At 43.1% G+C, this 26851-nt stretch overlaps 1 protein-coding gene across 5 annotated transcripts; it reads right to left on the bottom strand.

Annotated features, from left to right (window-relative positions):
- Positions 1-2206: 2206 nt before the first annotated feature.
- Positions 2207-26851, bottom strand: TIGAR (TP53 induced glycolysis regulatory phosphatase). Of its 5 annotated transcripts, XM_021382071.1 has the most exons (8): positions 25443-26851; positions 20737-20774; positions 16253-16374; positions 10100-10177; positions 7818-7928; positions 7180-7395; positions 5557-5653; positions 2207-2395 (listed from the first exon to the last, which is right to left on the bottom strand). In XM_021382071.1, the coding sequence occupies exons 1-7, from the start codon at positions 25475-25477 to the stop codon at positions 5600-5602; spliced, it is 654 nt and encodes a 217-aa protein (XP_021237746.1). In that variant the 5' UTR covers positions 25478-26851; the 3' UTR covers positions 2207-2395; positions 5557-5599. The 5 variants fall into 5 exon arrangements, with proteins under 5 accessions (XP_021237746.1, XP_021237741.1, XP_021237742.1 ...); XM_021382066.1 differs by lacking the exons at positions 2207-2395; positions 5557-5653 and having other exon boundaries at positions 5693-7395; positions 25443-26414; XM_021382067.1 differs by lacking the exons at positions 2207-2395; positions 5557-5653 and having other exon boundaries at positions 5693-7395; positions 25703-26342.

Raw genomic sequence — 26851 nt, 5'->3', positions numbered from 1 at the left:
ACCTATTCTAGCAGGGGGGATGGACTTGATGATCTCTAGAGATTCCTTCCAACTCCTACAACTCCGTGATTCTGTGATTAGCACCGCACCAAAGGCAAGAGCATGGCTGATACCGGCAAAGGACAATTGGGCCCCTCTAGAAAGGTATTGTGCCAGAAAGCCCAGCTGAAGTACCATTACACTAATGCACGCAGCATGGAAAAAAAGCAGGAGGAGTTGGAAACATCCTCATGAAACTGAATGTCCATGGGGCCAGATGATGTGCATCCCAGGGTTCTGAGAGAGATGGCTGATGTGGTTGCTTAGCCACTCTCCATCACATTTGAAAAATCATGGCTGTCCAATGAAGTCCCCAGTGACTGGAGAAAGGGAAACATTACTCACATCTTTAAGAAAGGGAGAAAGGATGACCCGGGGAACTACAGGCCGGTGAGCCTCACCTCTGTGCCTGGGAATATCATGGAGCAGATCCTCCTGGTTACCATGTTAAGGCACATACGAGACGAAGAGGTAGTCTGAGACAGCCAGCGAGGCTTCACCAAGGGCAAATCTTGCCTGACCAATCTGAGAATCAGATCTCTGACCAAGAGAATCACCCACCACTATCATGTGTCCCTTTTTCTTAGTCTCAGTAGTTGTTATGCAACAGGGAGCAGGTCTGGCTGCCTTACTCAGTTCAAACGACTTCACTGTTACTGTTTCTTCATCCTTCTCAGCCTGGAGAACAGTGAAGCGCTCCTGCAGAGGCACCTCAGGCTTTGAGGCAGGCTTTTTCCCCTTGTTAGTCTTTCTCATGACAATTTGCCATTTCTCATTGCTGTTTGTTTCCCCTACAACTGGATATGCCATTGCAGGACTTTGGGGCTGTCTGGCCCTGGACTGTTGATTCAGTGCAGAATGTGCTTGAATCTGGCTGACTCCCACTAGCTCTGCCTTCCTGATAGTACACAGCCTTGTGACTGTCTCCTGCAGGTCAGTCAGCTGTCACAGGAGGTCCTCCACCTGGGCACATCTTACATAGGTGAGTTTGCTACTCACCACTGCTTCAGGAGAAAGATCCAGACACTTCCCACAGACCATGTTCTGCACAGATGCTTCTGCCTTTAGAAGCTCTGTCTCAGTGGAAACACTGATCACGACCAGGCTAAGTGGTGCATACCCCCGTGCCAGAGCTGCAGCCCTTGCTCGGCATCAAGTACTCACCATTCTGCTTTGAGGCTTGCTTAGAATGAGTGCCCTCGCTTCTGAAGCTGGCAAAGCCTTAGTGCCCTGCCTCATGAGTGCCACTACTGCTCTGGCTCTTACAGCATACAATGGGAGTACAGGTGGCACCCACAGTTTGCCCACCCTCTACCCAGCAACTAGTCACTGTCCTCGCTGAGGTTTCTTTTAAGGGCTCGGGGGTGGCCTCCATTACCCTGAAAATGCCCATGCCATGTCACTCTCATGAGAGCTGCCCATTGCTGGAGGGTTGCTCCACTTTCTCTGTGGGACATGCTCATGTCTCACAATTTCCCGTACATTCTAATTAATTACCATCACCTGTCTTGTCCTTGTCCTTTGATATATACACACACATATCTATTCCTTGGGCTCTTGGTCAATGGATGAAGAACTGGCTGCAGGATTGAGTCCAGAGAGTAGTAGTCAATGGCTCAGTGTCTGGATGGAGAATGGTGACAAGTGGTGTCCCCCAGGGGTCTGTGAGGGGACAGATAGTCTTTAATATCTTCATCAGTAACATCAACAGTAGGGTTGAGTGCACCATCAGCAAGTTTGCTGATGACACCAAGCTGTGGAGTGCAGCTGACACACCAGAGGGATGGGACACCATCCAGAGGGCTTGAGCAGCGGGCCCAGGTGAACCTCATGAAGTTCCACAAGTCCAAGTGCAAGGTTTTGCACTCGGGTCGAGGCAACCCCCATTACCAATACAAGCTGGGGGATAAAAGGATTGAGCACAGCCCTGCCGAAGAAGACCTGGGGGTAATGGTGGATGGCAAGCTGGACATGAGCCAGCAATGTGCCCTCACAGCCCAGAAAGCCAACTGTATCCTGTGCTGCATCAAAAGATGCATGGCCAGCAGATTGACAGAGGCGATCTTGTCCCTCTACTCTGTGCAGTTGAGGCGCATTTTATTGCTACTATCTGAATTCAGAAATTGTTATTAACAATGAAATACTCAAGAACATCTTTGTTTTGAACAGAGACTGCTTATATTGAGTCATTAAGACTAAAGCTTGTTTTTATGTAGCTGGCAAATCTTAAGGTTTTCCAGGATCCTACACTGCTGTAAAGCCTTTACTCATAAAATCTTCCCAGAAATTCTTGTACATTCATGAACTGCCTCATATTGGAAAAGAGGAGCCATATGGAAGAGGCTTTCCACTGTATCTGTAAATAAATAAAAAGAAAGCAGTTGACCAATCAGTAATAAGGTCTACCAATGCAGAAATCCTCCAATTTGAACTTGCTGATCCAATTTTAAGAGTTCAGTCCTTCATGTTACCTGATGCCTTGCAAATTGAAAGACAAATCCTTGCTGACATGTTACTAGTATCCATATTTACATATCAGGCAAACTACTTTCCTCTCTATAGACAAGTTTTCAGACACAGCAGCAGATTGCTTCCCCACAATTTATTATGCAAACAAGCCCCACTGCAAGTAAAAGCAATCATAGAATCAAAGAATCATAGAATGGCCTGGGTTGAAAAGTACCAAAAGGACCTCAAAGATTATCTAGTTTCAACCCCACTCCTGTGGGCAGGGTCGCCAACCACTAGACCAGGCTGCCCTGAGCCACATCCAGCCTTGCCTTGAATGCCTCCAGGGGTGGGGCATCCACAACCTCTCTGGGCAACCTGTTCCAGTGCGCCACCAACCTCTGAGTGAAAAACTTCCTCCTAATATCTACCTACATCTCTCCTGTCTCAGTTTAAAACCATTCCCCCTTGTCCTATCACTATCCACCCTCGTGAACAATCGTTCCCCCTCCTGTTTATACACTCCCTTCAAGAATTGGAAGGCCACAATCAGAACCCTTTGGCTGCGACCAGCCAACTGGTCTGTTCTTAATCCACAGAATAGTCCATCCTTCAAATCCATACCTCTCCAATTTAGAGATAAGGATGTGGTGAGGGACCATGTCAAAGGCTTTGCAGAAGTCCAGGTAGATGACATCTGTTGCCCTTCTCCCATCCACTGATGCTGTCACTTCATCGTAGAAGGCCATCAGATTGGTCAGGCAAGATCTGCCCTTGGTGAAGCCTCGCTGGCTGTCACAGATCACCTCTTTGTCACGTATGCGCCTTGACATGTGTTCTAGGATCTGCTCCGTGATCTTCCCAGGAACAGAGGTGAGGCTCAGCGGCCTGTAGTTCCCCGGGTCATTCTTTCTCCCTTTCTTAAAGATGTGAGTAATGTTTCCCTTTCTCCAGTCACCGGGGAATTCATTGGACAGCCATGATTTTTCAAATGTGATGGAGAGTGGCTAAGCAACCACATCAGCCATCTCTCTCAGAACCCTAGGATGGATATCATCTGGCCCCATGGACTTCCATACATTCAGTTTCATGAGGAGGTCTCAGACTTGTTCCACTGTTACAATGGGACGCAATCTGCTCCTCTCACCCACACCCTGAGGTCCAGGGTCCTGGCAGACATGGGGAGCCGGACCACCAGTGAAGACCGAGGCAAAGCACTTATTGAGCACCTCAGCTTTTTCCATGTCTGAGGAAGCCACTACTCCATCCTCATTTATCAGAAGGGGAACACTGTCCCTGACCTGTCTCCTCCTGCCTATCTACCTGTAGAACCCCTTCTTGTTATTTTTCACATCCCTAGCCAAGTTCACCTCAATCTGTGCCTTGGCTTTCCTGATCCTATCTCTACACATGCGAAAAACAGCCCTGTATTCCTCCCAGGCTGCACAACCTTGCTTCCACTTCGCATACATTTCTCTCTTTTCCCTCAGTTTAAGCTGCAGATCCTTGGTCAGCCATGCCAGTTGCCCCTCTCCTCTGCTCGATTTCTTTTGCTGGGGGATGGAGAGCTCTTGCGCTCTCAGAAGGATGTCCTTAAATAGCTGCCAGCTCTGTTCTGTTCCTGTGCCCTTAAGGGCAGTTCCCAGGGGATCCCACCCAGCAGTTCCTTGAGCAGCTGGAATTTTGCTCTCCTGAAGTTCAGGGTCCTGACTCTACTTTTTGCCAGGCCTGCATTCCTCCAGATCACAAACTCCACCAGGGCATGATCACTACAGCCCAGGCCTCCAATCTTAACCCCTCTAATGCTCTCCTCCATTAGTGAGCACCACGTCCAGTAAGGCTTCACCTCAGGTAGGTCCATCTAATACCTGGACCAGGAAGTTATCCTCAACAGACTCCAGGAATCTCCTGGATTGTCTGCTGCCTGCTGTGCAGCTATCCCACCAGATATCCGGGTGGTGGAAATCCCCCATCAGGACAAGAGACTGTGAATGTGACACCTCCTGCAGCTGAAGCAAGAAGGCCTGATCAGGTGGCCTGTAGCAGACCCCAGCCATGATATCTTCTTTACCGGACCGATCTCTCATTTTAACCATAAGCTCTCAAACTGGTCATGGCTTTTACTCAGGCACAGCTCTTCACAATCTATCCACTTCCTAACACAGAGGGCAACTCCCCCTCCCTTCCTGCCCTGTCTGTCCCTTCTGAAGAGTCTGTAGCCCTCAATCAGAGTGTTCCAATCGTGGGATTCAAACCACCATGTTTCTGTGATAGCAACCAGATCATAATTTTCCAAGCACATCACGGTTTCCAGTTCCTCCTGCTTATTTCCCATGCTGCATGCATTAGTGTAAAGGCACTTCAGCTGGGCTTTCCGGCACACTACCTTTCTAGAGGGGCTCTCCCTCAAACTTCCAGAAGAAATCTGAAGTTTTCCCCCACTGCTTCCTAGAAGGACACGAGAAGGTTTTGGATGGGGGGTCGGCAACATTACCTCCTCTGGGGAGTTCCCAGCAGATGCTACAGGATGGGTCGGAGGTTTTTCCCCCGCAATCTCCTACAACAACATCCCCAAGCCCTTCTCTGTCTCACTGACCACCACCTTCTTCCCCCATGAAATCTATTCAAAATTTCTGAACTACTCGCTCTACCCTAGCAAGCGTCATTTTGTCCCCATCCCCCTTCATACGTAGTTTAAAGCTCTATCAACGAGCCCTGCCTCGATCCGCTTGCCCAGGAGCTGGCTGGGCTCATCAATAGAGCTTTCAACTCTAGAGCTTTAAATAGATTCATTTCCACATTCTGGAGAACTCTGCCTTATTATATTACCTCTGATTACTACAAGGCTGAACACTTCACATTTACCCTCTACATTTTAGTATTAGTAACGGGTAAACAACACAGAGAACAGAAGCAGATCCCCATTCAATGTTCACTTAGGAATCAAGAGAACTTACCTACTGAATCACAGTCACAGGACTGGAAGAAGCAAAGTACAGTCACTATAGTCAGACTGAACAATTATGTTGCTGTTTTTCAGTTGGGCAGCATTTAAGCATATGTACTTACCTATTCAACAAAACAATAGCAATCTCTTTTTCCATCTCAAAATTCAAGTGTATGCTTCAAGGCAAAGAAGCCAAACAGGGTAAAGTACAGGCAACAGCTTTTTAAGAAAAAAATAAAACTTCAGTTGAATAGTTAATTTCATGTAATTGCTAGCAGTTTATTCTTGTTATTTTAACATTAGCGTGTTGGTTTTTTTGTGTATAAGAATTAGAATAGCACTGATCCATCAGCCCTTCATGAGTAAAAAAGCGTAACATTTAATTACTGAAGAATAGCCTGGAGTTTCCCAGAAAAAAAACAACAACAAAAAACAAAAATCAGAAGCTGTATTATCTGGGCAAGGCTTCATGGAGTATTATTAACAAGAATTATGATCTCAAAGGAAATGGAGTTCTATTCAGGAGCCTTTATTATTAAAGCTTAAAATATGCAAATGATGAAAAGGTACGTGGAGATTATAAATAAGTCAGATAACCTTACATAGTAACACTACAGACAACGCAGTGGGGAAGGAATGCAGCACTAATAGCAGCTATAAGCAATCAATCATCAAGCAATCAAGCTTGCCTAATTCTAGGCAAAAATACTCATCCATTAAGAATATGAGTGCAACTGACAACAGGATTCCAGTCAGGTACAATTTACAATATTGATAGTTACTTTTCAAAATACAGATCAGTGTTCCAGTTATGTGCTCATTCTGCTTACAATTAAAAATAAATATTTTATGTTGTGTACAGTGCTCTTCAAGAGAGGTCTCAACAACACTAACAACTTCTTACCAAAATCTCCTGCGAGGTAGGTATACCATCATCCCCATTTTACAAATGGAAAAGAGATTTGCCCAGAGTTTCACAGTTACTTAGTATCAGAGTCAAGAACACATCACTTGGCTCTGTGCCAAACTTGTTCCACTAGGCAATCCCCCATTTTTACTACTGCAGTCAAAAAAGTTATTTTAAAACAACATATATATTAATATTGCAATATAGCATTTTGTAATAAAACAAAAATACAGTATAGCTCATATTTTAGGTACCATTCCTCTCCTCCACCCCTAATTCTTTCTCTTGGAGATAACCAAAATAATTATGGGCAAATAAAAAGCAGTTTTTAAAAGCATGCACTGTGAGAGCAGACACGCAAGCGACTGGAAGTATTATGTTTCTGTTCATAAAGAACATTAAATGTTATCTCTCCAGTGCCAACTTATACAGGTACTAGGACCATGCGCACCATATGTTAGCTTAAGATGGTAGGCATGTCTTCCATTTTGCATTTTAGTGTCAATAACTCCAGTCAATCTCATTAATTACTACAGATACCTTTTCCCAAGTTTATATTATAATTGAGAACTACTTCCCACTATAAAAACTCTTAAAACATTTTTGGAGCTACACATTCAGCTTCAACATCCACCAAGTGAGAATCTTGATTAAGACAAACACATATGATTTCAGGTTTTAACATAGTCCTGTTTTCAAGTTTTATTATAAAGTGACTAACTCCTGTATTGGGACTAACAGAAGACAGTTGAGTCTTTGCTAAATTGGTTGGCAAAGTACACTTGAGATCTGAAACAAAATAACCAATCCAGTTCCTCATGTAGGCTCCATGACTCACCACTAAGATATTGGCATCTAGTAACAATTTAGAAGCTCCATCCTTATCAGAGCTAAGTTCATGTACACTGCAGTGATCTGTCCAAGGGAAAACTGACTCGTCTTCATATGTTCCTGAGCTTCTGCTTGCTGCCTCATGCATCTCTTCCTCTTTCTGTTCCGCTTCAACAGCTAGCTGACACAGAAATTCAAAAAAATCCCTTGCACGTTCTCTTACCTAAAGAGAAAAGTCAGAATAGTACATTGTCAAGAATGTAAGAGATTTCAGGTTTCAGAAACCTGAGATATTACTACTTCAACCAAAAGATTTATCACAGACAAGACTCAGAAATCAGCGGTTAAGTTACTAAACGCTGTTAAGAACTGCTCTGCCCTTCAAAGGGAAGGCTGAAAGCAATTGCCATCACCCTTCTGCACACAACAGCTTCAGGAAGAATCAATCTCAGAATCAATATTTTACCTCTAAAGAAATTCTCTAATGGGTAGCCGCTACCATTAGGCCAAACAGTGTTTTTAGCTTGGAAAAAAAACTACTTTGATTGGACTAAGCTTTCAGTAAGAAGTTCCTAAATCAGCAATAGCTGTATCTGCCCTAATGAAATGGCCTAGAAACTGGGCCCAAATACATAAACACCATACTTCATCCAGAGTTTCTCCTCCAGAAGGTGTGAATGCAGGACATTGCTCTCCAGCAGCCTTTGCCATAGCCTTGAGGTCAGTCAAAGGCCTTCCTTCTGCAACACCATATTTCTGTAAGAGGCAAATTACAAAGAATTTAGCAAGATATAGCACTTCCAATGCAAATATCTCTCAGCTAGATTTGTTTTCTAGATTCTCAAGTGTAACGTGCAAGATTAACTACTCTTCACATTTTATCCCAGTGTTGGGAGAGGAGGTGTCTTTACATATACTTTTGACTCACATATTCTTGACACTCATTTCTACAACACAAAATTCTTGGTACACAAAATTCAACTGAGGTTGCATTGCAAGCACCTTACAGGAGGATGAACGCCATTTACTCTTCATTCGCAGAAATATTACAAGGAATTATTTCTCAAAAGAAACACTTTCTCTGCAGACCTCTGTAACCTCCACAAGAGAAGGAATTCTATTCCCTCTTTTTCAGGAGGTACATTACTTCTATGAACAGAGTTTTTAGAAAACAAAGAAGACAAAACTGATCTTAAAAACAATATGCAAATGAACTAACAGAACATGGAATTAATGATTTTCAATGGCACATTTATTCATGACACCTCCAAATGACGCTCATATGAGAAATAGCAAGAAGACCACATATATAGTAACTAGTTATTCTGAATTGACAGTAGTCACATTATAAACTAATATTTATAATCTCTAACGTATTTTAGAAGAGATATACTTGAATGCACATTACCATTTTTTATCTTGAACATATCCTGGGGCACATCTCTTAACAGCAGCAAAACAAATTAATATTTCTCCCGCTGAAGATTAATGCTTCACTAACATTAACAGATGAAAAAATGCATTCAAGTAGGTAGCTTTGGTCCTTTCTTGGAAGGTCTGAAGACACTGAAAACACTATCGTTATGAACATTTTGATGAAGTAAGGACTTTTGCTCTACTGTCAAACCCTCAGCTATGCACGTTTCACAGACTCAGATGTTGATGACTGCGAAACAGACACGCTTATTACTGAGACTTTTTTGATTTCTGTGCTGTGTACATGCAGTTTGCTGCCATAATAACTTATTATAGTCTTCAGAATTTAATTGTACTGAAGCACATTTACTTTAGGTTCTCAATTACTTTCCCTAAAGCAAAATCCACAGTTTAAGAACCTTAAGAAAGATGTAAAGAAATACATTCTCAGAAACTACTGAAAAGAAGATCCTAATCTTGAAGATTTTTCTGGATTTCTCTCATGAATGCAAGCCATAAGAGAATAAAGCTTTTTTAATAGAATCAGTGACATATGTTCTTATAAAGGACTTCGCTTCTTTTCATGCTGTTAAAACTTAATTTCAGTTATCTACAGCATTGCCTTAAAACCTGTGTCCTGCAGAAACTTTACTGGAATTTCTATTCATCAGTACAAACACCAGGAAAGGAGAAAAAGTAACAAAAGTTAAGATTATACCTTGTAAAATTCTATATCACAGTCCAAAAAATTTTTGAAAATACCAGACAATTAAGCAATTAAAGAAGATTGGGAGGCACGCAACTTGCTGATTTAAGGAGGTAAACCAGAATTTGTGACAAAGGAATCACAATGGGAAATTCTACGATTACATTCTGCTCTTTAAACACTTACTTGCCTGCTGCTAATATGCTATCCCACTTTTGGTTTTATAGCATTTCCTTATTTCAAATTCAGCTGATACTGTTAGTGTAGCATCTGAAGGGTGATTAATACTAGCAGAAACATCCAACATCTGAGTTTATTCTGATTAAAACACAGTTAAAAACAGACAGGTGCTACTATTATGCCTGTGATGAGGCAAAGGGGCTAATCAGGAAAGAAGATTGTTCCACAACGAGCAGAAAGTTTTCCATTAGTCTTCATGCAAATTAAAACGTATAAACAAATAAGAAGTTAACATCAGGTTGTGTCATCAGGCTAGAGAAGGGAGGCAGAGGGAACATCTTTATATACAGGGCTAGGAAACATAAAAGTAATTCTCTATACATGCAAGCCGCACAATACTTAAATCAGAGCATCACAGTTACATCATCATCACTAAATTTTGGCTTTCCTTCAGAATTTTCAGACAAAGAACTTTTAGTAACAGATGTAAAGAAATCAATTCTCAGTGACTAAAAACACATAATACAGCGCTCTCAACTGCTAAACCTACCATTTATTAAATCAAGATCACCAACGAATTGCATTTTCAATATTCAATATTTCAGCAAACTCTTATGGCACTTACTCTCTCTCGAAGTCTTGTATCACACTTGATTTCCAAATCTTTGCAGAACTTATTTTTTCCTACAATTGTGGCAGCAGTCTAAAAAGTGAATATATGGTTACATCAATGAACTGTTCTGTTTTCCCATGGGATGCCTAAACCATCTTACAATACCACATCCAGTAAGAATTACATTAGTAATACCCAAGATCCCAAGTACACAAGATTAAAAATTTCCAGCTAGTAGCGTCAAAACTGTATATATCGCCTGTGTGAGGCCACAAAAGGAGAAAAGCTGTGATCTTCTGAAAGATCTTTCTCAATTCAAAGTCCAGAACAATTGGAGACACTTAGTACACAGAACAGCAGTACAATTTACTGTGATAAAAGCCGCATTTCTTATTATGCATGCTGTCATTCACAAAGCAATCATGTCAACACATTCTTTGCTTGTATGAGGGCTGCTCCCAAAGTAATGCATCCTATTTTATTATGTTGGCGCACAACATCAGAGGCAAACATCAGTGGTATGGCAGTAGAGGTTGAACCTCCCCACCAACATTCCATTCAATTTTGTTGCCGTGTAACAGACAGTAGCAGAGGAGCAGTCTGACAAAATGACACCCAATGTGAAAGTGCATATGAAGCAAAAGTGTGTAACTGAAATCCTCCATGTGGAAAAAATGGCACCCATTGACATTCTTCAATGCTTGCTGAAGTTTACAGAGACCAAACAGTGGATGCTAGCACAGGAACGCAGTAGTTAGTGTGTTTCAAGCAATAGCAACAGTGATGCGAAAGACAAGCCACATCAGTGAGCCATGCAGACTTTGATGAGCATGGCATGCAGGCTCTTGTTCATCAGTGGAGAAAATACATAGCTAACAGGAGTGACTATACTGAAAAAAGTGTTTTGTAGCTCTATCAAATACTGTTATTGTGCTCTTTGTATCTGTTGTAATTTCCATGGAAATAAATAAGAGGCATTATTTTTGGAGAGATCTACATTGTATGTGGGTTGTGCTTGCAATCAGTGCATTTCTAAAAACGGGTCAGTTACTACAACTGACAAAAACACAGCATCTAACACATGAAATCAGTTTCTGGCAAGTGACTTCTTAATATACCTAAAAAATCATAGAATCGTAGAATCACCAAGGTTGGAAAAGACCTCTAAGATCATCCAGTCCAACTATCCACCTATCACTAATATTTCCCACTAAATCATGTCCTTCAGTACAACATCTAAATGTTTCTTGAACACCTCCAGGGATGGTGACTCCACCATCTCCCTGGGCAGCCCGTTCCAGCACCTGACCACCCTCTCGGAAAAGTATTTCCTAACATCCTACCTGAATCTCCCCTATGTTGTTGAAGTGTTTAAAGAGGAAGAAGAGTGTTTGCTGACAATATACAGAAGTGGCAGCCATAATTTTAGAGAGGAGACATGTACTAGTTGATACACTTGAAAAAAAGTATCTAGATTATTGTATTCACCTATCTTTTGATAGCATGGTCAAAAAGAGACAGAGAAAACCCAAAGGGTTTTGTTTACTTTTAATAATAGACTGGATGTCTTGAGTTTTGTGCTGTACATTTCTTTTCCAAGGAAACGTGATTTTGGGAATGCAGAGAGGGCTAATAAGGCTAATAATTAGCCTGATCAAAAGGAAAATCTGATACAGTTTTGTAAAAAGCATTGCCTGATACGGGCTCTAGTATGTTGGATGCTTCTGGCTGCATAGACACTAATGGGGACTAAAGGATGGCTAACATGCTCCTGTTCTTATATGTACCACAAAATATGAAGGCAGTACGGATTCACACATGTATTGACTGGTATTAACAGCTAGAAGTCTTTAGCAAATGTCCACATTCACTCAAACAGGCATCCAATGAACTCATTTTGAAAAGACGCCTTGGATTCTGTCAAATAATAATCAGTTTTGTTGTAAGATTATATGACCTATTCAACATATTTCTTATGAAAGACTTCATGTTGCAACTTTAAATTTCTGTCATATAACATTATCAAAATTCAAACAGGCTTGAATCAGTTTCCTTGTATATATGAATAGTATAGTTAATTGTATGATTATATCCAGAAATTTCTCCAGAATGGAGATTCATTCAATATCTAGAACAGACCATGTTCATCTACTAAGCACAAACTCAACTCTGAACTGTAAATCTTAAACATGAAGCCTCATGATCCATCTACTTTAATGAAAATCTGCTCTGAATACTAACCTCCTACCACCTTTCCTACACCATCCATTCCTAAATACTAGTCTGTTTCAGAAATATTACTGAATTTCCACAGTATCATAGCAACAGATAGGACATTAGCCCCATTTTCTACATGAAAAGGATTTAGAAATGTTCTACAGTTCTTTTTTAGGCCCAGCTTGCTCCAGTCCTGAATCTACTTTGACTATTGGTGAGTTTTTGTCCCAGTGGCAATATTGTAACACTATGAGCCTGATATTCCCCTGCACACTTCTGCATCATACTTTGCTAATCTTATAGCTCCTTCAGAGATACGCTCTGTTCATACCAAATCCCAGTCTTTATGACTAGCCCTGTCTTATTTCCACATTCCAGGTCTGTCTGCTCTCATCCACACTGCTAATTTCTGGAGCTAGTCTTTGACTCCTCACCCCTCTCTCGAACTGGCCTCCCCATAAAACCACTCTCCATGTCCCTTACATGCTCACTTGTGCACCTCTTTCAGTTCTCAAAATTTCTGTCCAGCTAGTACACTTCTCTTTACATTTCCTACTTGATTTTCTCCTATCCTCCTCAAGCTTCAGTGTTCAGTTGCCAGGCAGAGGCAATAGCCAGAAGACAGCATATAACTCCTAGTCCCAGTAATCAGTACATGCACTGACCCACAGATGATAGAGGAGACACTGCAAGAAAAACTAAACTTCAGCACTAACAGTTTTGACTCCCTCCCCCCCACTTTTTCAAGGCAAATTGCGAACTCCTCTCATATTTGAGCTGTGAAGTGACAGTGCAGTAAAGAGCACCCTTCACAGATCTATAGTTGCCAAAGAATGAAGTTCCAAGCAAACAGAAACCGCAGCTCTACACATCACTGAAAAAGCTTCCACAAAGCCTGAGTAGCTGTTCAAAAGAATGGTAAAACATGTTCCCTTAATGCAAAGGACATCTTCTATATTAGAAGAGCACAAACCCTTCTCAGGGAAAAGGCTTTCTCTAAAGTAAGAAAAAAAAAATTACAAAACTCATTCTCAAAAGGCTGAGCATTTCAAAAAGAATTTCCCTCAGGTGGGCACATAGCACAGAAAGTCTTAAGAATATTAAAAAGCACTATTAATACTTTTAAAAGTAATTACCGCTATTCACATATTTAAAGGAAGTGATCTGCCAAGTAGCCATTACTATGCATTTTTAAAACATCTAATTATTGCACTCCTCCCCACCACTTTAGCTTGTTTTCTCCTTAAATTATGCTGCTACAAGTGGGACTGGAGCAAAATAGATGAGCAAGATAATCTATGTTAAAACTAAAAGTGATCCTAACCTACATTTTGTTATCATCTTTACAACATGTCTTTACAGTCTTTTGAAGCAGCACAACTGAAAAAAAATCAAGGAACCAAAGCTTTCAAGAATTTGAAAGACAGGCCAAGGGAAGTGTTCCACCTCCGATAAAAGGTAATGGAGAGCTGGCTTCCTCAGACATGGAAAAAGCTGAGGTGCTACATGAGTGCTTTGCCTCAGTATCACTGGTGGTCAGGCTTCCTATGTCTGACAGAACCCTGAAACTCTAGGTGAAGGTGTGGGGAGCAGATTCTGTCCCACTGTAACAGTGGAACAAGTCCGAGACCTCCTCATGAAACTGAATGTATGGAAGTCCATCGGGCCAGATGATATCCATCCTAGGGTTCTGAGAGAGATGGCTGATGTGGTTGCTTAGCCACTCTCCATCACATTTGAAAAATCATGGCTGTCCAATGAAGTCCCCAGTGACTGGAGAAAGGGAAACATTACTCACATCTTTAAGAAAGGGAGAAAGGATGACCCGGGGAACTACAGGCTGGTGAGCCTCACCTCTGTGCCTGGAAATATCATGGAGCAGATCCTCCTGGTTACCATGTTAAGGCACATAAGAGACAAAGAGGTGATCTGAAACAGCCAGCGAGGCTTCACCAAGGGTAGATCTTGCCTGACCACTCTGGTGGCCTTCTATGATGGAGTGATGACATCGGTGGACAGGGGGAAGGCGAAGGATGTCATCTACCTGGACTTCTGTGACACGGTCCCTCATAAAATCCTTCTCACTAAATTGGAGAGGTATGGATTTGAAAAATGAACTGTTTGATGGATTAACCCTTTGGTCGCAGCCAAAGGGTTCTGATCAATGGTTCTATGTCTGGGTAAGGGCCAGTTATAAGCGGAGTCCCAAAAGGGTCAGTCTTGGGACCAGCGCTCTTCAAGATCTTTATCAATGACATAGACGATGGAATCAAGTGCACCCTCAGCAAGTCTGCAGACGACACCAAGCTGAGCAGTGCATTTGATACATTAGAGGGAAGGAAAGCCATCCAGAGGGACCTGGACAGGCTGAAGAAGTGGGCCCACGTTAACCTAATGAGGTTCAACAAGGCCAAGTACAAAGTGTTGCACTTGGGCTGGGGCAATCCCAGGTATTTATACAGACTGGGGGAAGAACTCCTTGAGAGCGGCCCTGTGGAGAAGGACTTGGGGGTCCTGGTGGACGAGACGTTGGACATGAGCCAGCAGTGTGCGCTTGCAGCCCCGAAGGCCAACTATGTTCTGGTCTGCATTAAAAGAGGAGTGGCCAGCAGGGAGAGGGAGGTGATTGTCCCCCTCTATACGTCTCTTGTGAGGCCCCATCTGGAGTACTGTGTCCAGGCCTGGGGCACCCAGCACAAGAAAGATGCAGAGCTCTTGGAACGAGTCCAGAGGAGGGCTGCTAAGATGATCAGAGGGCTGGAGCACCTCTCCCATGAAGAAAGGTTGAGGGAACTGGGCTTGTTTAGCTTGGAGAAGAGAAGGCTCTGGGGAGACCTCATTGTGGCCTTCCAGTACTTGAAGGGAGCATATAAACAGGAGGGAGAATGACTGTTTACATGGGTGGATAGTGATAGGACAAGGGGGAATGGTTTTAAACTGAGACAGGGGAGATGTAGGTTAGATATTAGGAGGAAGTTTTTCACTCAGAGGTTGGTGGCGCACTGGAACAGGTTGCCCAGAGAGGTTGTGGATGCCTCACCCCTGGAGGGAAGGCTGGATGTGGCCCTGGGCAGCCTGATCTAGTGGTTGGCAACCCTGCCCAGAGCGGGGGGTTGAAACTAGATGATCCTTAAGATCCTTTTCAACCCAGGCCATTCTATGATTCTATGAATTCCTTAGTTTCAATCACGTGAAGCCTGCTCACATATCCTGAAATCACATAATCAGTAACAGGAGACAGAAATATTCATAGGGGTTGCATTGCAAATGTGATCTTCGAAGAACAGCTCGTTGATCAGTGTCCCTATGTACAAAACTTCTGTTTTCTCCCCTTTTTTTTTGCACATTTTATAATCTTGCACCCAAAATTACATGTAATTACACTCAGTAACTAAAAGTGTTTCTTCTTTAATTTATTAAAATAGTACGTCAAAGGGAGAGATATTGTATGTTCCAGCCCAAATCCAACGTCTCTGCACATTTAACGGTGCTTGTACAGACTCCACTGGTAGACTTGATTTTTGCTTTATTGGTCTGCATTCCTTTGAAAAACACAAGCTGCAATACATAAAACAGTGGAAACAATATCCCTGCCAATTTACTTTGTTCCCTCAAAACAAGCAAACTGACTTTGGTCTGTTACCTCTAAATCCCAATTACTCGTTTACTAAGACATATGCACATAGAAAATAATGGCAAATCTACAAGAAAAACACTGCACAACATCCTGTGAGTTGGCCTTTATCAGTTCCTAAACGTGCTGTATGCACTCAAGTTTCCATACACACAGAGGCCTTGTGAAATTCTATACAACTCAACCTTCAGCTCTAAATTTATTAAAATAGCCTGTGCCTTTCCTTCATGGTATTATTTTTGAATCAACAATAGCAAATAAGCACCAAAACACGAAGCTTATAATTGCTTTCAGTTTCCTCAAGAAGCACTTGCCTGCTTTGCTCGAAGGAGGTCACTTGAGAAGACATGAGTAAACTTTACGTTACTGAGAAATAAACCAGCAGCATCTGCTTGTTTGAAACCAGTTGGGGAGAGAGGCTCATCTATTCCTTGTCCTACAAAACAAAAAAACATCAACATTAAAACATGCAAATTTCAAATCATTTATCAGTTTAGCAAGCAAAGTTGAGAGAATCTACTCAGGCATAATATGAGGGCTGCTCCCAAAGTAATGCCTCTTATTTTATTATGTTGGCCCACGACATCAGAGGCACACGTCAGCACTATGGTAGTAGAGGTTGAACCTTCCTGCCAATATTCTGTTACACTTTGTTGCCTTGCAACAGACAGAAGCAGAGGAGCAGTCTGACATAACAGTGTGTGACATGGAAGTGTGTATAAAGCAAAGGTGTATAACTGAATTCTACCACGTGAAAAAAATGGCACCCACTGAGATCCATCAATGCTTGCTGAACATCTATGGAGACCAGACAGAAGGGGTTAGCACAGTGAGGTGGTGGATGGTGTGTTTCAGCACTGGCAACAGCAATAGTGGGTCAGTTCCACTTGTGCAGATTTTTCTGAGCATGGCACGCAGCCCATGTTGTTTCCATGGAAATGAACAGGAGGCATTTTTTTTTGGAGTGACCCACATATTGTTACAGAACAATATTGTACTCTTTAGGCTAGAAAAATACCCTTATTAGTAGATCCAAATGTTAGCTTGATAATTGTGGAAAATGAAAAGTTTCTAAGTCAGTCTGCAAAATGTCAGTGTAGAGCAGTGCATTTCTGGTATTGACAGGGGTGTCGCAGTTCCTTTTGCTAAAGTGGCGAAAGAAGTTACCTGTAATCAGATAAGCAACATCTGTTGATAAGAATAGCACAATATCACAGACCACTGTTGTGAAGATTGTTTAAATGTACTTGAGTTGTTCAATCCTAGCTCTTTCTATGAAGACAGTTTTTAGACAAAACAGTTAAAACTAGCCTTCTCCACAGTGCTGACTAACTTGTACACCCTGAACTGAAAACTGAGCTGCTTGGATGCCTGCTGTAGTAAAACTGAGGCTAACAGCTACAAAGAACCTTGTAGGTTTGTACTAGGAAGTAAAAATATGTGACTGGAAAGGTTATGGAATGGATTCTCTTGCAAGAGATGTTAAGGCACATGAGGCACAAATGGGCAATCCAAGACAGTCAGCATGGCTCCACCAAGGGAAGGTCATGTCTGACCAATCTGATGGCCTTCTGTGATGGAGTTACACCATCAGTGGAGAAAGGGAAGGCAACTGATGTCATCTACCTGGACTTTTGCAAAGCTTTTGACATGCTCCTGCACCAGATCCTTGTCTATAATTTTGAGAGAGATAGATGTTTTAACGGTGGATTGTTCAGTGGATGAGGAATAGGTTGAATGGTCACAGCCAGCGTCTCGTGGTTGACAGCTCTATATCCAGGTGGAGGCCAGTCACAAGTGGTGTCCCTCAGGGTTCAGTCTTGGGAGCAGTACTCTCTAACATCTTCATCAGCAACATAGATGAGGAGATTGAGTGTAACCTCAGCAAAGCTGCAGACAACACCAAACTGAGTGGGCAGTCAGTATGACAGAAGGAAGGGATGCCATCCAATGGGACCTAGACAAACTCAAAAGGTGGGCCCATGTAAACCTAATGAGGTTCAATAAGGCCAAGTGCAAGATACTGCACATGAGTTGAGCCAATCCCAGATTTGCATGCAGACTGGGAGAAGAACTCATTGAGAGCAGCCCTGCTGAGCTGGAGGGCTTAGCGAGCCTGACAGATGAAAAACTGAACATGAATCAGCAGTGTGTACTTGCAGCCTGGAAGGCTAACAGTACCCTGGGATGCATCAAAAGAGAGGTGACCAGGAGGATGAAGGAGGTGATTGTTCCTCTCTATTCTGCCCTTGTGAAGCCCCGTAAGTGGATGCATGATTACTGCATCGTCACGGTTTGGACAGGGGGCCTTCCTGACCTCTTTTATGCTCTCTCCCCCTTTTCAGGGAGACGAAGAAAGGAGACAACCCAGCTAAGATAAGGAGAGAGACATTATTTTACCATTTGTAGTAAACTAGTTAAGATAATGATATAAAAAGGGAGTTATGGGTAATAAACAAATAGGAAAGGATTTCTGAACATGCTGCTGTCTGCTCTGTCCGGAAAGAAAAAGTTCTCTCTCACCACCTGGAATGGGAAATCACATGGGGAGTACTGGAGACTTCAGGGAACTGTAGTCTCTACCTTCTCAGCACATTGTCCTTTCAGAGAGCCAGAAACCATGCGAGAATAGGTGAGACTGTCAGGAGCTAGGACCCAGGAAATGCAGCTCCTTGAACAGCTTGCTGCATGACATCATGATATGGAATACTGATAAAACCAGGACATGCATCCAGGTCTAGAGCCTTGAACACAGGAAAGATGAGGAGCTTTTGGAGAAGGTCCAAAGGAGGTCCACACAGATGACCAGAAGGCTGGAGTACATCTGCAGAAGATAGGCTGAGGAAGCTTGGCTTGTTCAGTCTGGAGAAGAGAAGGCTCTGGGAGACGTTCCAACATTTAAAGGGATTTTATAAGCAAGAGGGCTATCAACTTTTTTACACAGGTAGATAGTGACAGGGCAAGAAGGAATGGTTTTAAACTAACGGAGGGAAGGTTTGTTGGGGTAGTTTTTCACAGAGTGGGTGGTGAGATGCTGGAACAGGCTGCTTGAATTTGTGGATGCCCCATCTCTGGAGGTGTTCAAGGCCAGGGTGGATGGGTCCTTGAGAAACCTTATCTAGTGCTTAATCTAGCAACCGGCATCCCTGCCTGTGGCCAGGGGTGTTGAAACTAGACGATCTTTGAGGTCCCTTCCAACTCAAGCCATTCTATGATATGTTGGCTTACTACAGGTCTGGCTCTCTCAGCACCATCTTAGAGTCTTTGGGACAGTTAATTTCATAAATTATGCTAGCTAAAAACCATTTTTGCAAGGGTTACTTCTCAGCTAGATTAGTTACATCAACATACTTGCTATGCAACTGCATGAGCATTAGCATCAACATGCAAGGTAGAGTAGGGCAGAGGAAGAGACTACAACAAGTTGTGTTTACATCAACTCTAAAATTCTTGTGAAACTGCCTGTGGCAGAGAGAGAGCGTGCTGCTTTCCACATTACACAAAATCGCTTCCTGTTGCCTCATCTTCAGGGCATTACCATTGTTACGGAATACAGAGAAAATAGTACATCATGTTTGTTAGGACTTCTCTCTCCTGATGTGCGTGTTTTTCTCTGTGTGTATTTTAGTATCAACAACAGTATCTCAATTGTATTGTCTGTTTTTTCTTATTTGCAATCAACAAATATTTTCAGACTTTCATTTCTGAGACTCCTCTAGCAGGGAGCCTACCATAGACTACTTTAGATAGGACAAGTGATTTGAAATGACTACTTGTGTATAGAAAATGTAGTTTCCTGAATGATGTTTAAAAGTTTTCATGTTTAAATTTCTCATACATATATATACACATTAATTTCATCAGCAAATGATCCTTCTATCTTTCTAGCCTGTACTCCCTCTCTTTATACTAAGTGAACAGAGGAATAGTCACTGTTACTAAATGTTCACTTTGCAGAAGGAGATGTGTTTTGCATAGGTTTGCCTGAAAAATAATGCCTCCTGTTCATTTCCATGGAAACAACAAAAGGTACCAAGAAGACAATAACACTATTTGATACAGCAAATTCTCAATGACAAAACACTATTTTTCGACGCAGTCAGTGCCATGTACAGTGCGTTTCTGCCAGCGATGAACAAGAGCCTGCATGCCATGCTCAGAAAAATCTGCACAAGTGGAACTGACCCACTATTGCTGTTGCCAGTGCTGAAACACACCATCCACCACCTCACTGTGCTAACCCCTTCTGTCTGGTCTCCATAGATGTTCAGCAAGCATTGATGGATCTCAGTGGGTGCCATTTTTTTCACGTGGTAGAATTCAGTTATACACCTTTGCTTTATACACACTTCCATGTCACACACTGTTATGTCAGACTGCTCCTCTGCTTCTGTCTGTTGCAAGGCAACAAAGTGTAACAGAATATTGGCAGGAAGGTTCAACCTCTACTACCATAGTGCTGACGTGTGCCTCTGATGTCGTGGGCCAACATAATAAAATAAGAGGCATTACTTTGGGAGCAGCCCTCATATTATGCCTGAGTAGATTCTCTCAACTTTGNCTTCTGTCTGTTGCAAGGCAACAAAGTGTAACAGAATATTGGCAGGAAGGTTCAACCTCTACTACCATAGTGCTGACATGTGCCTCTGATGTCGTAGGCCAACATAATAAAATAAGAGGCATTACTTTGGGAGCAGCCCTCTTATTTAGCACTTCAGTTGCTGATTATGGGATTTCTCATTTTGAGGGAAGAATAATTTTCAATCTCACAGAAGCTAATAGAATAACTGATACTAACCTTGCAGTATCTTGTCTTTGTTGTATCTTGTTTCTCCACTGAAAGAGATTATAGACAAAAAAATCATGACTTGATAATTTTAATCAAGGTTCACAAACACTGTACTCCATGCCAAATGGAAAGAGGAGAGTCTAAATGTAAAAAATAATGTACAGTATAGCACAGCCACCTTTCAAAAGGATATATTTGAAGACTTTAAAGTAAAATAAAATCATTTGCAAGTAGTCAACTCCAAACGTGCCATCAATATTTACTAAGATATGGAACAAAAAGGAAAGTAATACCTTAAATTAATCATAAATGCAGCATAATTTATCTGCTGAAGTGACATCTCCTCATTGGAGAGAGGGAAGAAGTAGGAAAATTCTGTAGTCCTCTATTGTACTAGCCAATGGGACTTCTGTGCATTAGAGGGAAGACAACTCAAGAGATTAGCAAAGATAGCATCAGAGCAGGCAGCACACCTTGAAAAAGCACGGCATAATGCAGAGCTGCAGAAAAACTAAAAGAATGAACACCACCTGCTTTAGAATCATAGAACACCCCACAGGATAACCAAGTCCAACTCCTGACTCCAGACAGTACTACACAAAAATCAGATCATATGAATGAGAACACTGTTCAGACACTTCTTGAACTCTGGCATGTTTGGTATCATGAGCACTGCTCTGGGGAGCCTGTTCCAGGGCCGGAGCACCCTCCCAGTGAAGAACATTTTCCTAGTATCCAACGTGATGCTCCCCCCCTGTTGCAGCTTCACACTGTTCCCTGGAGTTCTATTGCTGGTCACCAGAGAAAAGATCAGCGCCAGCGCCTGCCCCTCCGCTTCTCCTTGTGAGGAAGTTGTAGGCCACAATGAGGTCTCCCCTCACTCTCTTCTTCTCTGGGCTGTACAAACCAAGGAACTTCAGCCACTCTTCATGCATCTTCTCCTCCAGGCAGTTCACTGTCTCTGTAGCCCCCTTTTGGACACTCTCCAATAGTTTTATGTCCTTTTTGTTCTGCGGCTACTCAGACTGCATACTCAAGGTGAGGCCACAGCAGTACAATGCAGAACAGGATGATCACCTCAATTGCCCAGCTAGCAGTGCTGTGCTTGATGCACCCCAAGATGTGGTTGGCCTACTTGGGCATGCTGTTGACTCATGTTCAACTTGTTGTTGATCAAGGCCCCCCGTGTCTCATCCCCAGTCTGTAGGTATAGCTGGGGTTGCCCCTTCCCAGGTGCAGAATCCAGCACTTGCTCTTGTTAAACTTTGCACAAATGGTGATTGCCCATCTCTCTGATTTGTCTAGATCTCTCTGCAAGGCCTCTCCATCCTCGATGGTAGAAGCCGTTGACTCCAATTTAGTATCGTCAGCAAACTTGCTCAAAACACCTTCCAGTCCTACATCCAAGTTGTTCATGAAAACTTCTTAAAGGGAACTTGCTCTGAAGTGGAGCCCTGGGGATCCCCACTAGTGATTGGCTGTGAGCCAACCGTTTACTCTAACCTTTGGGCCTGAATCCTCAGCCAGTTGTTCGTTTATCACATTATGTTTTTGTCTAGCTGCATGCTGGACATCTTGTCCAGAAGGATACTGGGATAAACAGCACTGAAAGCTCTACTGAAATCCAAAAAGATAGCATCAGCTGGCTTCCCATGATCAGCTACATGGTTGACTTTGTCATAAAAGGAAACTAGGTTAGTTAAACAGGACCTTCCTCTCATGAACCTGTGTTGGCTGTGACCAACGACTGCGTTATCCTTCAGGTGTTCTTCAATAACTCCAGCACACTTTTCTCCATAATTTTACCAGGCACCGAAGTGAGACTGTTAGGCCTTTAATTACTAGGGTCTTTGTTCTTGCCCTTCCTGAGAATCGGAACAATGTTTGCAGCTTGCAGTCAGCTAGGACCTCTCCACATTCCCAAGAACACTGAAAAATAATTAAGAGAGTTCTTGTGATGACATCAGCCATCTCTCTGAGTACCCAGGAATGAATCCCATTGGGCCCCATGGACTTATATTCATCCAGGTGTAGCAGCAAATCCTGCATAAGCTCAGAGCTGTCTGGGGGTTGGTTGTTACTGCAGTCAGGGTCTTCTGGCTTGGGGCACTGGGGTGCTAGAACCTATCATCAGTGTTGAAGACAGAGGCAAAAAAAATCTTAGAAGTCTTTCCTTTGTCTATGCCCCTGTTTGTAAGGTAACCATTCTCACCAAGTAATGAACCAATGTTCTCTCTGGCCCTCCTTCTGTTGTTAGCATATTTAAAAAAAACCTTTTTATTTTCCCTCATGGTATTGGCCAGCTTCAATTCTGAGGTGGTACTTAAAAAGAGATCAGCACTGATGTACCCCTTTCAAAAGCAGTTACTAACTAGTTCCCTGAGCAGCCTGAAATCTGCTCTCCTCATATCTAGGGTTGAGGTTTTGGTGGCAGTTCTCCTATTATCACCAAGGATTTTAAATTTCATTATAGTCACTATGGCCAAGACAATCACCAACTGCCATTTCACTCATGAGACCCTCTCTGTTCAGAAGCAACAGATCTAGGAGGCTGAAAGCCATGAGACTTCCCTCTGTGCTCCCTGGCCACTTTGCTTACAGCATTAGAGTAAGGACTTCGGTTTCGGGAACTCCCTCTCTTTTGCATTTTATTTATGAGCTTCAATTTAAATAATATTGTATTATATTGTATTATCTCACATTCTGCTACTACACTTAGTGAACTAAGTTTTTTTCCTTTAGCTTATTGTTTTTTTCTCGTCCAGGCCCATCTCCCTTCCTTTTCCCTTTCTCTCATCCCACTTTCCTGGGGTGTGGATCTGTGGTTACCTTTGCCACCTTGTCACAGAACCAGGCTGAACCGTGACAGTTTCCCAACAACTCCTGGGCTAGTATCCCTTGAAACAGGTGAACTCCTACTGTCCCCAGTAGGCCTGGTGCTGAATAAACCACCCCATGATTATAAAAAAAAAAAAAAAAAGCCCCTCAAAAAACCCCACCAAAACCAAAGTTCCTCCAATAGCACCAGCTGTTAGCCATACCTCGATTGGGTGGATTTTCCTGCTCCTTTCAGTATTTTTCACTGCTACCGAAGAGACTGAGGAGACCACCACCTGCACTCCCGCTCTTTCAACTAATAGCCCCAGTGCCCTGAAGTCCCCTCTGATAGTTCTCAGGCTTCTTCCATCAGTTTCATTGCTGACAGCCTGAACTACTAAAAACCGGTAATAATCAGAGTGCTTTGGAAATTAGAATATTCTATCTTGAACATCTTAAATGACATTTTTTTTCAGGAGAAGAGCAAGTAAAACTATATGCAGATTTACTCAGAAGGAAAAACTTAACATGAACAAAGTTAAGCATGCTTTGTTGAGACACCTCACCTGAATAAAATGTCAACTGCTTAAGTTTTTGCAGCACTGAGGGCCAAAGATGCTGCTTGCTTTTCAAATAGCTATCAACACTGCTAGGCAGAAGTCCTCAAGATGAGCCCCAAATAGAAAACCAAACACAGAAAGCAAGTACTTCTAAGAGAGAACACTGTAGTTTACAGCATGTTTTAAACTCTTCCCTGCACACAGGGCAGCAATTTAATTCTTCAGTCTCTCCTCAAACTCTGACAGCTACTTTCAGTCTCCTGAGAAAAATGCAGAAGGCAGGATAGAGTCCTTCCTCCTGATTATCAATTTAGGGGTGGGGAAGAGTAGTATTTGCTGTTTACCAAGTAGCATAGCATATACAAGTGGAGTCTAAGCTAACCAATCCAATTTCTGATGAATTAATTAATTCCAAAGTGTCTGCAGGAGTCCTAGCTGAAGATCTCAAGTTTAACAAACTGTGTCAGGCCTTCATGCTTTCTAGTTGATGTAAAAGGCTGTAACTAGAGCATCAAGTCATTAGATACAGGTCTTTAAGGGAAGAATAACTCTTAAAAGGAGGATAATTAGAAAAAAAAAAAAAAACAGAAGTCGTTGCTCCAGCTCCTCTAATCAAATATTAACCTGTATTATGCTTAAGAGGAAAAAAATGTTTAATTTTCATAAAAATTAAATTGTTAACTGCTATCAATTTGAGAAAACTGGAGATGCTTATTCTAGGTAACCATAGGTCTTTGCTAATAGCCACTGAAGCTTGAAACTCACCTTAACAATTCTGAAGAAGTCACAAATGCCAGTTAACATTTCACAGAAGAAAGGTTAGACTACCACTCCTAAATGAACTCTTCACCCCATCTGAGACCTTTTGGCAGGAGAAAGGTCTTATGACCAATCACCACAGAGTTCATAAACAGTGCATACTAAATTTAGGCGTAATGCTGCACTTAATACTATTCTGACCCAGCTTGACTCAACAGTTAACTACAGCATACTCGAACAGATTCGTGCACGCAGTGAGCAGTAGTATCACCAGAGAGAGGCAACAACACGGCCTGTCTGGGTCAAGCGGTTCCCTGACCACACCGTAGCAAAGTGGGCATATCGGCAGAGCTCAGAGCACCGGTACCACACCTTCCTCACGAGCCAGGCACTGGCTCTGCTTCCTGGTGGCGCTGCTAAGCTAGTGCAGCTCCGCACCTACTTCACAGACTTTCAGCAGAGCAGCGCTGAAAGAGGGTCTCCAGCGCCCGCACGCAGCGCTTTGTCCCGGTAGGACTGTTCTTTACGTAAGACAACACCGAAAGGGACAAGAAAGCGTGCCTGAAGTCCAGCCGCTACCTGTCGCGATGCGGTACTGGGCCACACTGCCCCATGGTGAGATAACATCCTCAACCACCACTCCACGGTCGGAGCCCCGGCACAGGAAACGGACCGCCCGTGGGGAGGGGGGCGGAACTCCGTTAACGTCACGGTGCGTGCTGGCACCAGGGGCGGATGGGTACGTCGGGAAGACAGACCAAGGCAAAAGAAGGGCAAGAGCGATTGCTCGCTCCCATGGCGGAAGCGGCGAGGGAGCACGGTGCACCGGCGGTACTCACTGGCGGACGACGGTCAGCCCGAAGCGAACCATGGCACAGGAAGACAGATGGGCGCAGGCCCCGCTACCGACTCCTCCGGTCTGCGCTGCAGCGCCCGCCCCGCGCCCGACGGTGACGTCACAGGGCAGCTGCCGCCGCACCTCCCCTCAGCGGCCTAGACCAGGCGGCTCTGCTTAAATATTGCAGAGTTCTGCGTGGTGCGGTGCTAAGGTGTGCTGCTTGTGGAAAGCCTGCAGTTTCTTCCACACACACAAATAAAAATAACTGTCTAAAAAAAAGTTCCTGTACTTTGGCAGCTGTCAGAACACTTTCTGTAGGAACATTCTTGACAACTTCTGTGCCTCCATTCCAAAAGCTCATTGCAAGGAGAAGCGCATACTCAGACACAGAATCATCTGTCCTTTTCTCACAGTGGCCTTTTCCCACATGGTGGAATATGCTGAAGAAGCAGTGGATGCATTCATTGTCTTAATATTTGGCAGAGGCTGTGGGTACCAAGGCAGGTTCACCCATTGTTTGGCAGAAGAAAGCATGCTGAGGGAGAAACTCCAGCTTAGTGTGGTGGTGGGTCCATCATCTAATGGAGGTGTCGGTGGCACCATACCTTAGAAAAGGTGCTTAGAAAGCTACGTATGAAGAATATTTGTTTTTAAAAACTAAAAACAAGGTATGTACAGTCTGAAACATTTTAAAAGTCTCAAGGCACATATTCTTACTTTACAATTATAATCAGTTGGCTGACTTAGCTCAGAGTAATATGAATAGTGGGTAAATTATACTGAATACAAGTTGGTTAGAAGACTTGGAAGCCAAATGATGATTTCTCAGTGATTGTCAGCAGAGATAGGAGTGGTTTCAAAGCAACTGCTTCAGACCAGCTGTTCACAAGGCAAAGCAGCAGGCAGTATAGGCACCCACCAGCCAGACATCCACAACAGCTGGGACCATGCTTGTGCTGGTCATGGAATGGTTTGGAATGGACCTTAGAGACCATCTAGTTCCAATCCCTGCCATGGGCAGGGACACTTCCCACTAGAACACGTTGCTCATGGCCCCATCGAGCTTGGCCTTGAACACTTACAGGCATGGGGCATCCACAGCTTCTCTGGGCAACCTGTTTCAGTGCCTCACCACTCTCTCAGTAAATAA

Source organism: Numida meleagris, unplaced genomic scaffold (genome assembly GCF_002078875.1).
Source record: "Numida meleagris isolate 19003 breed g44 Domestic line unplaced genomic scaffold, NumMel1.0 unplaced_Scaffold165, whole genome shotgun sequence".
NCBI classification, from domain to species: Eukaryota; Metazoa; Chordata; class Aves; order Galliformes; family Numididae; genus Numida; species Numida meleagris.
Note: the sequence above shows the minus strand (reverse complement) of the source record. Positions and strands in the feature narration are given on the sequence as shown.

Coding starts and splice junctions, on each gene's coding strand:
- TIGAR (XM_021382066.1), bottom strand. CDS start 25,477: ATGGGGCAGTGTGGCCCAGTACCGCATCGCGACAG. Junction 10,178..16,252: donor ACCTCCTTCGAGCAAAGCAG/GCAAGTGCTTCT, acceptor TTCACTTTTTAG/ACTGCTGCCACAATTGTAGG. Junction 7,396..7,817: donor GAGGAGAAACTCTGGATGAA/GTATGGTGTTTA, acceptor TTTTCTCTTTAG/GTAAGAGAACGTGCAAGGGA.